Source organism: Procambarus clarkii, chromosome 72 (assembly GCF_040958095.1).
Source record: "Procambarus clarkii isolate CNS0578487 chromosome 72, FALCON_Pclarkii_2.0, whole genome shotgun sequence".
Classification (NCBI taxonomy): domain Eukaryota; kingdom Metazoa; phylum Arthropoda; class Malacostraca; order Decapoda; family Cambaridae; genus Procambarus; species Procambarus clarkii.
Genome location: NC_091221.1, coordinates 8,879,552 through 8,894,493, shown reverse-complemented (window position 1 = coordinate 8,894,493; position 14,942 = coordinate 8,879,552). Strand labels below are relative to the sequence as shown.

The 14,942-nt window shown below is 42.0% G+C and overlaps 3 protein-coding genes across 3 annotated transcripts in view; 2 read left to right on the top strand and 1 right to left on the bottom strand.

The window, feature by feature from the left end:
- The window catches only part of LOC123773583 (RNA-binding protein Raly), a 713,369-nt gene that overhangs the window by 38,739 nt on the left and 659,688 nt on the right, over positions 1–14,942 (top strand). The gene's annotated exons all lie outside the window — the stretch shown is intronic.
- On the bottom strand, positions 8,071–8,607 carry LOC138356424 (sex-determining region Y protein-like). The gene has a single exon (XM_069312567.1). The coding sequence runs from the start codon at positions 8,605–8,607 to the stop codon at positions 8,071–8,073; it is 537 nt and encodes a 178-aa protein (XP_069168668.1).
- Positions 11,553–14,942, top strand: part of LOC138356423 (serine-aspartate repeat-containing protein I-like) — a 36,214-nt gene continuing 32,824 nt past the window's right edge. The window contains exon 1 of the mRNA XM_069312565.1: positions 11,553–11,629. Coding sequence (XP_069168666.1) covers positions 11,553–11,629 — 77 coding nt within the window. The remainder of the gene's footprint in view (positions 11,630–14,942) is intronic.

Below are 14,942 nucleotides of genomic sequence, written 5' to 3'. Positions count from 1 at the left end.
GTTTGAGAAAATATCAGGCTCTGTTTGAGAAAATATCAGAAACTTGTCTGGAACTAAATTGCTCATTTTGATTTGCATAAGAGATAAAAACTATTAAATTAAAAAAACACGTTGATAGCAGAAACATTTGTATAGCTTAAAAAAAATATTAGAAAGTGACAGTAGCAGCTCTGGTAAAGTGACAGTAGCACACTTTGTAGGGAGAAGAAAGATGCTGTGAAACACGACCAACTCTGACCTTCATAGCATTAGGAACACCTCTCGTAATTTATGTTCTTCAAGATAAATGATGGGTCATATTTTCCCGTTGGGGGACAGTGTCAAGCTCATCTAGGCACTTGTAAACATTAAACCCAAGCATTTTATATAATAAATTGTTCATGTAGGGAACAGATGTTCCATTAAATTAAAGATAGACTTTCGTATAATATATATATATATATATATATATATATATATATATATATATATATATATATATATATATATATATATATATATATATATGTAATGTCGTACCTAGTAGCCAGAACGCACTTATCGGCCTACTATGCAAGGCCCGATTTGCCTAATAAGCCAAGTTTTGATGAATTAATGGTTTTTCGACTACCTAACCTACCTAACCTAACCTAACCTAACTTTTTCGGCTACCACACCGAACCTAACCTATAAAGATAGGTTAGGTTAGGTTAGGTAGGGTTGGTTAGGTTCGGTCATATATCTACGTTAATTTTAACTCCAATAAAAATAAATTGACCTCATTCATAATGAAATGGGTAGCTTTATCATTTCATAAGAAAAAAATTAGAGAAAATATATTAATTCAGGAAAACTTGGCTTATTAGGCAAATCGGGCCTTGCATAGTAGGCTGAGAAGTGCGTTCTGGCTACTAGGTACGACATATATATATATATATATATATATATATATATATATATATATATATATATATATATATATATATATATATATATATATATATATATATATATATTATAATGTTGTACCTAGTAGCCAGAATGCGGTACTCGGCCTACTATGCAAGGTTCGATTTGCTTAATAAGGCTAAGTTTTCCTGAATTTGTGTATTTTTCTAGTTTTTTTCTTATGAAATAATAAAGCTATTCATTTCAGGTTATATGAGTTCATTTGTTTTAATTTGAGTTAAAAGTAACGTAGATATATGACCGAACCTACCCTACCCTACCTAACCTAAACTAACATGTCTATGTCAATAATTTATGTTCTTTATATAATATAATAATAATATTTAAACTAAACTAATTAAAATAATTTGAAAATAAAGAAAACTACTCGGCCTATTAGGCAAATCAGGCCTTTCATAGTAGGCCGAGAAGTGCGTTCTGGCTGCTAGGTATGACATATATATTATATATACATTATATATAAGGAAAGACAAGATTTCCACAGTTCTCCCCCGGGTGCTGCATTTCCTCCTCTTTGAGGCTTTGGGTCCTTACGAACTTAACTAGCGGTGGTACTCCCTATAAAATAAATTGTTTATAATGAGAAAATAATCGACAAAAAACAGTTAAGCGTAAATAACTATTGAGAAAATGAAACGAAAATTCCAAACGTTTATCGTTTAATTTTCCCAGTGGATACATAGGCATATTTTATAATACATATGTATCATATCCACACATACATGCACATATTTTCATTTAAACGATCACGACATGTATAAATGTTTTGTCGTACGAAGATCAGAGCTTTTCGGAGTTTAAATCTTGTTTACAGGGTTTGTGAAGATCTTTTCACTCGTCGAGTCGTTAATTAACGAGGATGTTGGTTGGCTGCGATATCGGACCTAGTGTGTAAAACAGGCAAATTAAAATGAGAAAATGCGAAAACCTTTTCCTTGGCGCCAGACGCCATAAACTAGGTCGCTGAGTCTCTAGGCTCGTGGAGATATATTCAATGGTAGGGGCTGTGTTGGTGGGGGGGCTGAGACTCGTTCTCAGCCCCCCTGAGAGAGGAGATGAGTCTATATAACGTTCTCAGCCCCCAGAGAGACAAGGAGATGAGTCTATATAACGTTCTCAGCCCCCAGAGAGACAAGGAGATGAGTCTATATAACGTTCTCAGCCCCCAGAGAGACAATGAGATGAGTCTATATAACGTTCTCAGCCCCCAGAGGGACAAGGAGATGAGTCTATATAACGTTCTCAGCCCCCAGAGAGACAAGGAGATGAGTCTATATAACGTTCTCAGCCCCCAGAGAGACAAGGAGATGAGTCTATATAACGTTCTCAGCCCCCAGAGAGACAAGGAGATGAGTCTATATAACGTTCTCAGCCCCCAGAGAGACAAGGAGATGAGTCTATATAACGTTCTCAGCCCCCAGAGAGACAAGGAGATGAGTCTATATAACGTTCTCAGCCCCCAGAGAGACAAGGAGATGAGTCTATATAACGTTCACAGCCCCCAGAGAGACAAGGAGATGAGTCTATATAACGTTCTCAGCCCCCAGAGAGACAAGGAGATGAGTCTATATAACGTTCTCAGCCCCCAGAGAGACAAGGAGATGAGTCTATATAACGTTCTCAGCCCCCAGAGAGACAAGGAGATGAGTCTATATAACGTTCTCAGCCCCCAGAGAGACAAGGAGATGAGTCTATATAACGTTCTCAGCCCCCAGAGAGACAAGGAGATGAGTCTATATAACGTTCTCAGCCCCCAGAGAGACAAGGAGATGAGTCTATATAACGTTCTCAGCCCCCAGAGAGACAAGGAGATGAGTCTATATAACGTTCTCAGCCCCCAGAGAGACAAGGAGATGAGTCTATATAACGTTCTCAGCCCCCAGAGAGACAAGGAGATGAGTCTATATAACGTTCTCAGCCCCCAGAGAGACAAGGAGATGAGTCTATATAACGTTCTCAGCCCCCAGAGAGACAAGGAGATGAGTCTATATAACGTTCTCAGCCCCCAGAGAGACAAGGAGATGAGTCTATATAACGTTCTCAGCCCCCAGAGAGACAAGGAGATGAGTCTATATAACGTTCTCAGCCCCCAGAGAGACAAGGAGATGAGTCTATATAACGTTCTCAGCCCCCAGAGAGACAAGGAGATGAGTCTATATAACGTTCTCAGCCCCCAGAGAGACAAGGAGATGAGTCTATATAACGTTCTCAGCCCCCAGAGAGACAAGGAGATGAGTCTATATAACGTTCTCAGCCCCCAGAGAGACAAGGAGATGAGTCTATATAACGTTCTCAGCCCCCAGAGAGACAAGGAGATGAGTCTATATAACGTTCTCAGCCCCCAGAGAGACAAGGAGATGAGTCTATATAACGTTCTCAGCCCCCAGAGAGACAAGGAGATGAGTCTATATAACGTTCTCAGCCCCCAGAGAGACAAGGAGATGAGTCTATATAACGTTCTCAGCCCCCAGAGAGACAAGGAGATGAGTCTATATAACGTTCTCAGCCCCCAGAGAGACAAGGAGATGAGTCTATATAACGTTCTCAGCCCCCAGAGAGACAAGGAGATGAGTCTATATAACGTTCTCAGCCCCCAGAGAGACAAGGAGATGAGTCTATATAACGTTCTCAGCCCCCAGAGAGACAAGGAGATGAGTCTATATAACGTTCTCAGCCCCCAGAGAGACAAGGAGATGAGTCTATATAACGTTCTCAGCCCCCAGAGAGACAAGGAGATGAGTCTATATAACGTTCTCAGCCCCCAGAGAGACAAGGAGATGAGTCTATATAACGTTCTCAGCCCCCAGAGAGACAAGGAGATGAGTCTATATAACGTTCTCAGCCCCCAGAGAGACAAGGAGATGAGTCTATATAACGTTCTCAGCCCCCAGAGAGACAAGGAGATGAGTCTATATAACGTTCATCAGCCCCCAGAGAGACAAGGAGATGAGTCTATATAACGTTCTCAGCCCCCAGAGAGACAAGGAGATGAGTCTATATAACGTTCTCAGCCCCCAGAGAGACAAGGAGATGAGTCTATATAACGTTCTCAGCCCCCAGAGAGACAAGGAGATGAGTCTATATAACGTTCTCAGCCCCCAGAGAGACAAGGAGATGAGTCTATATAACGTTCTCAGCCCCCAGAGAGACAAGGAGATGAGTCTATATAACGTTCTCAGCCCCCAGAGAGACAAGGAGATGAGTCTATATAACGTTCTCAGCCCCCAGAGAGACAAGGAGATGAGTCTATATAACGTTCTCAGCCCCCAGAGAGACAAGGAGATGAGTCTATATAACGTTCTCAGCCCCCAGAGAGACAAGGAGATGAGTCTATATAACGTTCTCAGCCCCCAGAGAGACAAGGAGATGAGTCTATATAACGTTCTCAGCCCCCAGAGAGACAAGGAGATGAGTCTATATAACGTTCTCAGCCCCCAGAGAGACAAGGAGATGAGTCTATATAACGTTCTCAGCCCCCAGAGAGACAAGGAGATGAGTCTATATAACGTTCTCAGCCCCCAGAGAGACAAGGAGATGAGTCTATATAACGTTCTCAGCCCCCAGAGAGACAAGGAGATGAGTCTATATAACGTTCTCAGCCCCCAGAGAGACAAGGAGATGAGTCTATATAACGTTCTCAGCCCCCAGAGAGACAAGGAGATGAGTCTATATAACGTTCTCAGCCCCCAGAGAGACAAGGAGATGAGTCTATATAACGTTCTCAGCCCCCAGAGAGACAAGGAGATGAGTCTATATAACGTTCTCAGCCCCCAGAGAGACAAGGAGATGAGTCTATATAACGTTCTCAGCCCCCAGAGAGACAAGGAGATGAGTCTATATAACGTTCTCAGCCCCCAGAGAGACAAGGAGATGAGTCTATATAACGTTCTCAGCCCCCAGAGAGACAAGGAGATGAGTCTATATAACGTTCTCAGCCCCCAGAGAGACAAGGAGATGAGTCTATATAACGTTCTCAGCCCCCAGAGAGACAAGGAGATGAGTCTATATAACGTTCTCAGCCCCCAGAGAGACAAGGAGATGAGTCTATATAACGTTCTCAGCCCCCAGAGAGACAAGGAGATGAGTCTATATAACGTTCTCAGCCCCCAGAGAGACAAGGAGATGAGTCTATATAACGTTCTCAGCCCCCAGAGAGACAAGGAGATGAGTCTATATAACGTTCTCAGCCCCCAGAGAGACAAGGAGATGAGTCTATATAACGTTCTCAGCCCCCAGAGAGACAAGGAGATGAGTCTATATAACGTTCTCAGCCCCCAGAGAGACAAGGAGATGAGTCTATATAACGTTCTCAGCCCCCAGAGAGACAAGGAGATGAGTCTATATAACGTTCTCAGCCCCCAGAGAGACAAGGAGATGAGTCTATATAACGTTCTCAGCCCCCAGAGAGACAAGGAGATGAGTCTATATAACGTTCTCAGCCCCCAGAGAGACAAGGAGATGAGTCTATATAACGTTCTCAGCCCCCAGAGAGACAAGGAGATGAGTCTATATAACGTTCTCAGCCCCCAGAGAGACAAGGAGATGAGTCTATATAACGTTCTCAGCCCCCAGAGAGACAAGGAGATGAGTCTATATAACGTTCTCAGCCCCCAGAGAGACAAGGAGATGAGTCTATATAACGTTCTCAGCCCCCAGAGAGACAAGGAGATGAGTCTATATAACGTTCTCAGCCCCCAGAGAGACAAGGAGATGAGTCTATATAACGTTCTCAGCCCCCAGAGAGACAAGGAGATGAGTCTATATAACGTTCTCAGCCCCCAGAGAGACAAGGAGATGAGTCTATATAACGTTCTCAGCCCCCAGAGAGACAAGGAGATGAGTCTATATAACGTTCTCAGCCCCCAGAGAGACAAGGAGATGAGTCTATATAACGTTCTCAGCCCCCAGAGAGACAAGGAGATGAGTCTATATAACGTTCTCAGCCCCCAGAGAGACAAGGAGATGAGTCTATATAACGTTCTCAGCCCCCAGAGAGACAAGGAGATGAGTCTATATAACGTTCTCAGCCCCCAGAGAGACAAGGAGATGAGTCTATATAACGTTCTCAGCCCCCAGAGAGACAAGGAGATGAGTCTATATAACGTTCTCAGCCCCCAGAGAGACAAGGAGATGAGTCTATATAACGTTCTCAGCCCCCAGAGAGACAAGGAGATGAGTCTATATAACGTTCTCAGCCCCCAGAGAGACAAGGAGATGAGTCTATATAACGTTCTCAGCCCCCAGAGAGACAAGGAGATGAGTCTATATAACGTTCTCAGCCCCCAGAGAGACAAGGAGATGAGTCTATATAACGTTCTCAGCCCCCAGAGAGACAAGGAGATGAGTCTATATAACGTTCTCAGCCCCCAGAGAGACAAGGAGATGAGTTTATATAACGTTCTCAGCCCCCAGAGAGACAAGGAGATGAGTCTATATAACGTTCTCAGCCCCCAGAGAGACAAGGAGATGAGTCTATATAACGTTCTCAGCCCTCTGAGACACGGGGCTGCAGTCTTCCCTGTGGTTTAAGACAAGGTTCTAGACGATGGGAGTGATAATTGTGTGTGTACAGGCTGTGTGCAGGTTAGAAGGTTTTTACAGAGGATATTAATGGTGTTGTACCCAAATGTGCACACAAAACACACACACACACACACACACACACACACACACACACAGACACACAGACACACAGACACACACACACACAGAGGACACTCCACTACTAAAACAATTACTGCTCTCCACCGCCTATTCTGGTTGGGAGAGCAAGCTTACCACATCAAACGCTGTTGCATTTTTTCAGATACAAGACGTAAATATTTCTGGGGCCATGGGTGCTTTCTACGTGATATATCCTAGTGAGTTGGGGACAGATAGACATGTTGGGGTTGCTGGTGGGGGGATGGGGGAGATGGGGGGACCCAGGTGTGGATGGTGAGGGGTAGGAATGTGAGGTGCTCCATTTCAACTGATGTTAATGCCCCCATTTACATCCTGGAGTGAATGTTTTGGGAATTTTTTTTTTAAGGATGGAAGTACTGTTGTCTATGAAATCACGTTGGAAGGGGGGAACCGATCCATGTAATTAGTCTAATAACCTTAATGACCCATAGTTGCTCTCTTGGTTTGGGAGAAGTAATTATCAATCTTGACGTAATCTTGAAAACACCTTCGCAGAAGCATAAGGAAATTGACCTCAGTTATTAAAGCAATGGCTTCATATCTAATTTCGTCATCTACTTTAGGAAAGTTCTTAATGAAATATATTAATATTGTAACATCAAAAGATCAATTTCTAAACTGAAAGTACATTTTCAATTTCAGATTCATCAGTGGCTCTATAATAATTGTTCAATTCACTGAACAAAGGAATAACTAATAATTAAATACTTTTAATCTCAGATCTTCCCCTTCCTTATCTTCTGGGTTCCCTATCCTCCCCCTTTTACTTAATTACCTCTCTATATTCTTTTCCATATTTTTCCATAAATTTCCCTTTCCCACAGCCTGTCCTTTCCATACTTCTATCATTCTATATCATTACCGTTTCTTATTCTCAAACTTCTCTCCTACATACTTCCTTCCCAAAATTTAATACCGAATGATAACTAACTTCAGTAAGTTAATATGGAATGTAATCCCATTAGACTTTCCTTTGCCATTTAAGATGCAATTGGCATGCAGGCTGCTGTAATTAACTAGCCATTAGAGGAATGTTGAAATCTCCACGTTTCTCTCGCCCTATGACCTGACCTACAGCCATTAATATAATTATTAAAACGGATTATTATTAATTAGAAATATATTTAAGCTCATCATTAAGGGAAACAACTATAAGGGTGTGTATATATGATGCAACACCCGTCGAACTGAGTGAGAAATATCGATTACTTTGCTAAATATAAATTATAACTTATCGCATTCCTAAATGTTTCTCATCATTACAAAACGCCTTAACTTGGCTCCCCCAGCGAGATCTCACTACCAACTCCGTTTGTCCGAAGAGTTTGGACACGAGCAACGCGATTTGCATTTAAAGCTGATGGTTTCTCATTGTGATGCTTTCTCATTATGCTTCTCATTTTCAAATCATCAGAATCTCATTCTGATGGTTTCTAATTATGACGGTGTCACATCCTGACGTTTCTCATCCTGATGTTTCTCATCATGATGTTTCTCATTCTGATGTTTCTCATTCTGATGTTTCTCATCCTGATGTTTCTCATACTGATGTTTCTCATCCTGATATTTCTCATCCCGATGTTTCTCATCCCGATGTTTCTTATCCCGATGTTTCTCATATTGATGTTTCTCATTCTGATGTTTCTCATTCTGATGTTTCTCATTCTTATGTTTCTCATCCTGATGTTTCTCATCTTGATGTTTCTCATCTTGATGTTTCTCATTCTGATGTTTCTCATTCTGATGTTTCTCATTCTGATGTTTCTCATTCTTATGTTTCTCATCCTGATGTTTCTCATCTTGATGTTTCTCATCTTGATGTTTCTCATCCTGATGTTTCTCATCCTGATGTTTCTCAGCTTGATGTTTCTCATCCTGCTGTTTCTCATCTTGATGTTTCTCATCCCGATGTTTCTCAGCTTGATGTTTCTTATCCTGACGTTTCTCATAAAATCTCAACTTGATGTTTCTCATCTTGGTGTTTCTCATCCTGATGTTTCTCATCTTGATGTTTCTCATCCTGATGTTTCTCAACGCTGCCGTCGTCGCTCCATGACTGCCTAAGTCATCATGAGTCAACTTGCAGTCTGCAACAGTACTTTAGTAAAGAGGTTTAACGTCACTTCAGAGGAATCAGTGAGAAAGAGAGTGAGAAAGAGTCTATATATATCTCATCTGGTGAGATTGATCAGGTATATCAGAAATATAATGGGGCGGTGTCCTCTGAGGGGTGAGAAATATACAGGGGTGAATGGAAGTTGCTTTCTCTCTCACTTGGCATTTTCATTCTTTCTCACTTCTCTCTCTTTTTCTGTTTCTCTACATAAATATTTTCTATCCATTCCCCCTTTCGTCTCACGTCGTTATTCTGTGCTATCTCACTCTCTCACTTCTCATCTACAGGTTCCCCCTCTTTCTCTCTCTCTCTCTCTCTCTCTCTCTCTCTCTCTCTCTCTCTCTCTCTCTCTCTCTCTCTCTCTCTCTCTCTCTCTCTCTCTCTCTCTCTCTCTCTCTCTCCTTCATGCCTCGTCTCTCACTCCTGTACATCATCCCAGCAACTGCCTCTCTCAGGCAGGGCTCTTCCCCCTGTGTGTCGTATCTTCCGCATCTTAATGGCCACCTTTGCCACTTTGCATATGTACAGTGTCTTTGGCACTCTGTATTTGTGATCTGGTTGGGCATACGCTTCCTCCTCCTCCTCCTCTTCCTGCATTCATTCTCTCTCTGTCTCTGTCTCTGTCTCTGTCTCTCTCTCTCTCTCTCTCTCTCTCTCTCTCTCTCTCTCTCTCTCTCTCTCTCTCTCTCTCTCTCTCTCTCTCTCTCTCTCTCTCTCTCTCTCTCCCTCTCTCTCTCTCTCTCTGTCTGTCTCTCTCTCTCCCTTACGATTACTTCTCTTCCATTTATTCACTATTTTCAATGTTATATCTTTCTTGGTGCGTGATATCTTCCTGGCATCATTTTTTGCTATCTTCCATCCGTACTGAAATTCCTCATTTTTTGTTTACTCTCGAATCTCCATCTATCCTTCCTCCAAATGTTATGTATTCTCGCCTTCGTTATCGAATATTTCTGCCTTTCATGGCAGTCTTTTTGATATCTTGTGTACTAATTCTTTGTTATCCTCCCTAATGTCCTGATTTCACTCTTTGCCATTTTTTAAAATCACGTTTTTCAGACTTGCATCTTGCATTGCAATTGAAGACGTAAATATCCTCTCTTCCCTCCTCCACCTAAATCTTTACACGTTGCTTTTCTCCTGCTACTTTTTCCTGTGTAGTCCCTTCGTACAGAGAGGAGGGGTGCTTGGAGGCACGACCCCCTTTAAGAAACGATCTGGTCGTATTTTTAGAGGTTTTAAACACGATGGTTCGGAGCAATTTAGTAAATAAAAACCTATTTTGTAGTTCGTCAGTATTTTATCATTATTCGGTAATGATAAATATAGAATGAGAAACAGTCAACACGGCACAATTGTAATTAATCAGAAAGAGGTTGACGGTAATTAATCGGAGAAGTTTGGGAGTAATTAGTTGATTAGGAAATAGTTATCAGGAAATCAGAATTAATCGAATTTAACAAAATTTCCAATTTACTTCAATTTAGAAATCAGTAAATTTCTACTGTAATCAGTTGATCAGCAGTGATCTACGTTAATTAAGTCAATAACAATCGATTAATTTGTTAATCAGCATTGATCAATACAACTGAATTGACATCAGCATCTTCAAGGATTTGTCTCCTTCAAGATACAATATGAAGCAAAATATTTTATTAACATGTCGAAGCAATAAAAAATGTTGAACGATTCGTTTGCTTGTGAACAATGTGAAGTGAGGCTTTGTTTACATGTGAAGCAAAAAAGATATATTGAAATACGTGGTCTATGTCTGTACTTGGGTACAGACCCAAGTTAAAAATTACTCTTAAATAAAAATTAAAATCTATGTTAAAAATTACAGACATTATACACACACACACACACACACACATATATATATATATATATATATATATATATATATATATATATATATATATATATATATATATATATATATATATATCCCTGCACACACACAACGTTCCGGTCTCTATAATTCCCTTGTTACAACTTATAGTAAAGTTGTTACATGTTGTTATAACGTTTTTATGACGTAATAGCAACGTTTTTACAACTTGCTATATTGGTAGTTACAAGTTACTTGGTGTTAAAACTTGTTCGAATGTTGTAGCAACGTCGTAGTTTAGTCGTGTGTCTCCTTTAAGGACCGTAGAATTACTAAGTGTAAATTTGGAATTTATCACTATTTCTCTATCCTATAAAAAATTCTTTGGAGACGAGATATTTAAAGAAGTCTCGAAAACTAATATTTGTATCATATATAATCAGAGGATTGGGAGAAAGCGCTGTTTATGAAGGCTATAATTGTTATAATTTAGTGCAAATGGTGGTTGTAACCAGTGTCCTATGGTGGTTGGTTTCCCTGGTTGTGATTTAACAACCAATATTTAGTGAATGGAAAAATAATTTTTGGCAATATTATTCGCATACCCTGTGGCACTCCCACTGCCAGGTGTCTGAAGAGGTGTGTGTGTGTGTGTGTGTGTGTGTGTGTGTGTGTGTCTAGGGGGCAGCACTGGCCGCACGCAGGTGTGTGTGAGGAAGAACATCGCCGGCCGCACGCAAGTGAGTGCGCAGCTCAGAACAAGGAGCTGGTGCAGGTGTACACATACTCACACACATATATACACGACGCTGAGAATAGAGCCTAAAGGCGTCCTGTTGACTCCCTGGCGCGCCGAATACGCGCACGCACGCACGCCCAGAATGGTGAAGTATATTCACCATAAAAAGTGACAGAATTGTGAGTAGACACAACCGTAAATCTATTGACAGTAATATTCTTAAAAACCCCTCAATGTCGCTTATCAAACTGGCCAACATCCGAAGAATGCTTCAAGAATATGGAAACAGAAACATTTCTGGATCAATATAGTACCATACGAGACCCTGAGGTACGCAGCACTGGCATGGAACCTCTGCCGAGGCGAGGGAGATAACCGCTAGATAAGGGACACGATAACCACATAATTATAATGATAACTAGCCAAGTTGATATGAAAAAAGCAGATAGTGGTGAAAATACATGGAAATGAGTGACAAATTGGATCACATTCATTGGTATTGCATTTTGTTGCTCAGCATTTTGCGTGTAACAGACTGTGTCTTGAGGTGTTGTCTGGGGCCTCCAAGTCTCTCTTCAGACTCTCAAGTCTTTTATGCAACATTCTCTCAAGCATTTTCCTTAAATATTCTTACCACTGAGGTTTTCCCTAAGTGGGTCTCAAGCCCTGAGCTGCTTGACTTTTTACGTAGTTTTCTGCGTGTCTGTATTTACACCTTTGCTGTCTGAGCCTGCAGGATTGAGATGTTAGCTCTTGGACCCCGCCTTGTTTAATGTACCGACTCGCAAGATATTCATCTCTTATCATATGTGCTGTATATACATTTCTCTCACTGCTAGGCGAACAGAAGCATCAAGCGAAAGAGACTCTGCCCCCCAATTGTTTCTGCCCGATTCGTGTTCGTGATTTCATGTATATTTACCTAGTGATGATTGAGGTAGGTAAGCCTAGGTAGGTAAGCCTAGGTAGGTAAGCCTAGGTAGACCCGCCAAACACACATCGAAACTACGACGTTGGTACAACGTTCGAACAAGTTTTAACCCCTCCTAACCAATTATAACAACCAATATAGCAAGTTGTAACAACGTTCTAATACGTCATAAACACGTTAAGCCAAGATGTAACAACTTTATTACAAGTTGTAACAAGCGGAAAATTGAGACAGTTTCGGTTTGTGTTTCCAGGGGAAAGCCTAGCCAGCCTTCCCAGCTAGCCTAACCGGTTTCCCCACTAGCAACACCGACTCACAAATAATAACTACCATATACAGAGACTGAGAAACCAGGGACAGAAAAAAATACAAAAATCAGGTGGTTTGTATATAGCCAAAGTCTCGAAACATCAATCGAAATGCAGAAAACCATTAGGATATATATATATATTTTTTTTTTAGGGGGAAGGGGGTGGGAAGGAGAGGGAGAGGGAGAGGTGGCCGAGGCATTCTTTTTCAACTTCAAAAAGTTCTTTTGTAACTCTCGGTAAGACCCGAGTCTTTGCATCTCTGTACCACATGCCCGGCACAAAGGAGTCTCTTGGAACCTTACAGTCGAGGGGAAAAACTGTAATTTTGCATATACCGTAATTTTTTTTTGCACAAGACGCACCAGAAAACCATTAATTATGAAGTTCTAATGTTTGATGCTGTTGCTGTGATGCCAGACATTAATTCCAAAGTAGGTTATCTTGAGGTTATCTTGAGATGATTTTGGGGCTTTAGTGTCCCCGCGGCCCGGTCCACAACCAGGCCTCCACCCCCAGGAAGCAGCCCGTGACAGCTGACTAACAACAAAGGTACCTATTTTACTGCTAGGTAACAGAGGCATAGGGTGAAAGAAACTCTGCCCATTGTTTCTCGCCGGCGCCTGGGATCGAACCCGGGACCACAAGATCACAAGTCCAGCGTGGCTGAAGAATAATGACCGAACCACCATCTCAGAAGATCGAAGAGCGTACTAGGCACTTGTGTGAGGGGAGGCACTTGTACTAAGTACGTACTAGGCACTTGTGTGAGGGGAGGCACTTGTACTAAGTACGTACTAGGCACTTGTGTGAGGGGAGGCGCTTGTACTAAGTGCGTACTAGGCACTTGTGTTAACGATATGTTGCGGGAGGTACTTGGACCATTACTTGAAAATGGTCCAGGCCGGACCGAAACGTCGTAGCTTCTCCATGTTCTGAGTTCTGATTTGTTCAAGGAAATGGGATTGGGTGGGGGGGGTTGAGATGGGGGGGGGTAAATGATAGGGGATAGTGAGGTGATGGTAGGGATGATGAGAAGGATAGGTGAAGGGTTTTGGGGGATAGTGAAGTTTCACTTTACCTTTTTATAAAGTGAAGAGTTAAAAGATAGTGAGCTTGGGAGAGAAGGGGGGTGGAGATAGGGAGTGAGTGAGAGTGTAAGAGTGAGAGTAAATCGGTGTCTGAGCACCATTAGAGTGCATACAGCTATCACTGCTATGATATCCTATAGTAACCAGACCAACAGAAGGATATCAGTCACCTTTGGGTCCTTGTAGTGGTCCCAGATGCACCTCGTACCAGAGACCTGTCAAGGTCTCGAGTGACTAAAGACCAAACGTTGGTCCCTGTCACCGTAATCATGTCAGTGACCTCTTTGGGTCACTGGTGACGTGGTCACTTTGACAACCAGTGACTCACCAAGACTATACTACAGGTCACGGTGTGTAGATAACCAGATAAATAGCTTTTCTAAACGGGCACCAGTATTTACCCAAGTCTTTCCTAAATCTAAATTTATGTCTTGTTTCATTTTGATTTTTTGTTGATAGATGACACATTATTAATAAACCCGTTTGTAATGTCCATTTATCCAATCATGGCACCCTAATCGCTTTCTCTATCTAGAAAATATATAGCATGCCCTCTCAATCTCTCTTTGCTGCTAGCACTCTTGAAACTTTTCTTAAAAAGAAAATTTGATAATATTCAGAAACTTCAAATAACTTGGAGAAATCCAGGCGCCCCCTCACCCCTGGACTCCAGCTCTTGGGCCTCCATATCACGGCTTACATCCGCCAAAGTTTTACCTTCAGTCTGGTGCTCTGAGGAGACCACCAGGCGTTCTTCAACCCTTGAAGACCAGGCATTATGCAAACCAAACCCGCAGTAGCCAAATATACTTACACAAGTGGATTCTCTTGAACCCAGATTAGCATAATCATCGCCTTTGTGTGTGTGTGTGTGCGTGTGTGTGTGTGTGTGTGTGTGTGTGTGTGTGTGTGTGTGTGTGTGTGTGTGTGTGTGTGTGTGTGTGTGTGTGTGTACTCACCTCACCTAGTTGTGCTTGCGGGGGTTGAGCTCTGGCTCTTTGTGTGTGTGTGTGTGTGTGTGTGTGTGTGTGTGTGTGTGTGTGTGTGTGTGTGTGTGTGTGTGTGTGTGTGTGCTCACCTCACCTAGTTGTGCTTGCGGGGGTTGAGCTCTGGCTCTTTGTGTGTGTGTGTGTGTGTGTGTGTGTGTGTGTGTGTGTGTGTGTGTGTGTGTGTGTGTGTGTGTGTGTGTGTGTGTGTGTGCTCACCTCACCTAGTTGTGCTTGCGGGGGTTGAGCTCTGGCTCTTTGTGTGTGTGTGTGTGTGTGTGTGTGTGTGTGTGTGTGGAAGCGGAGT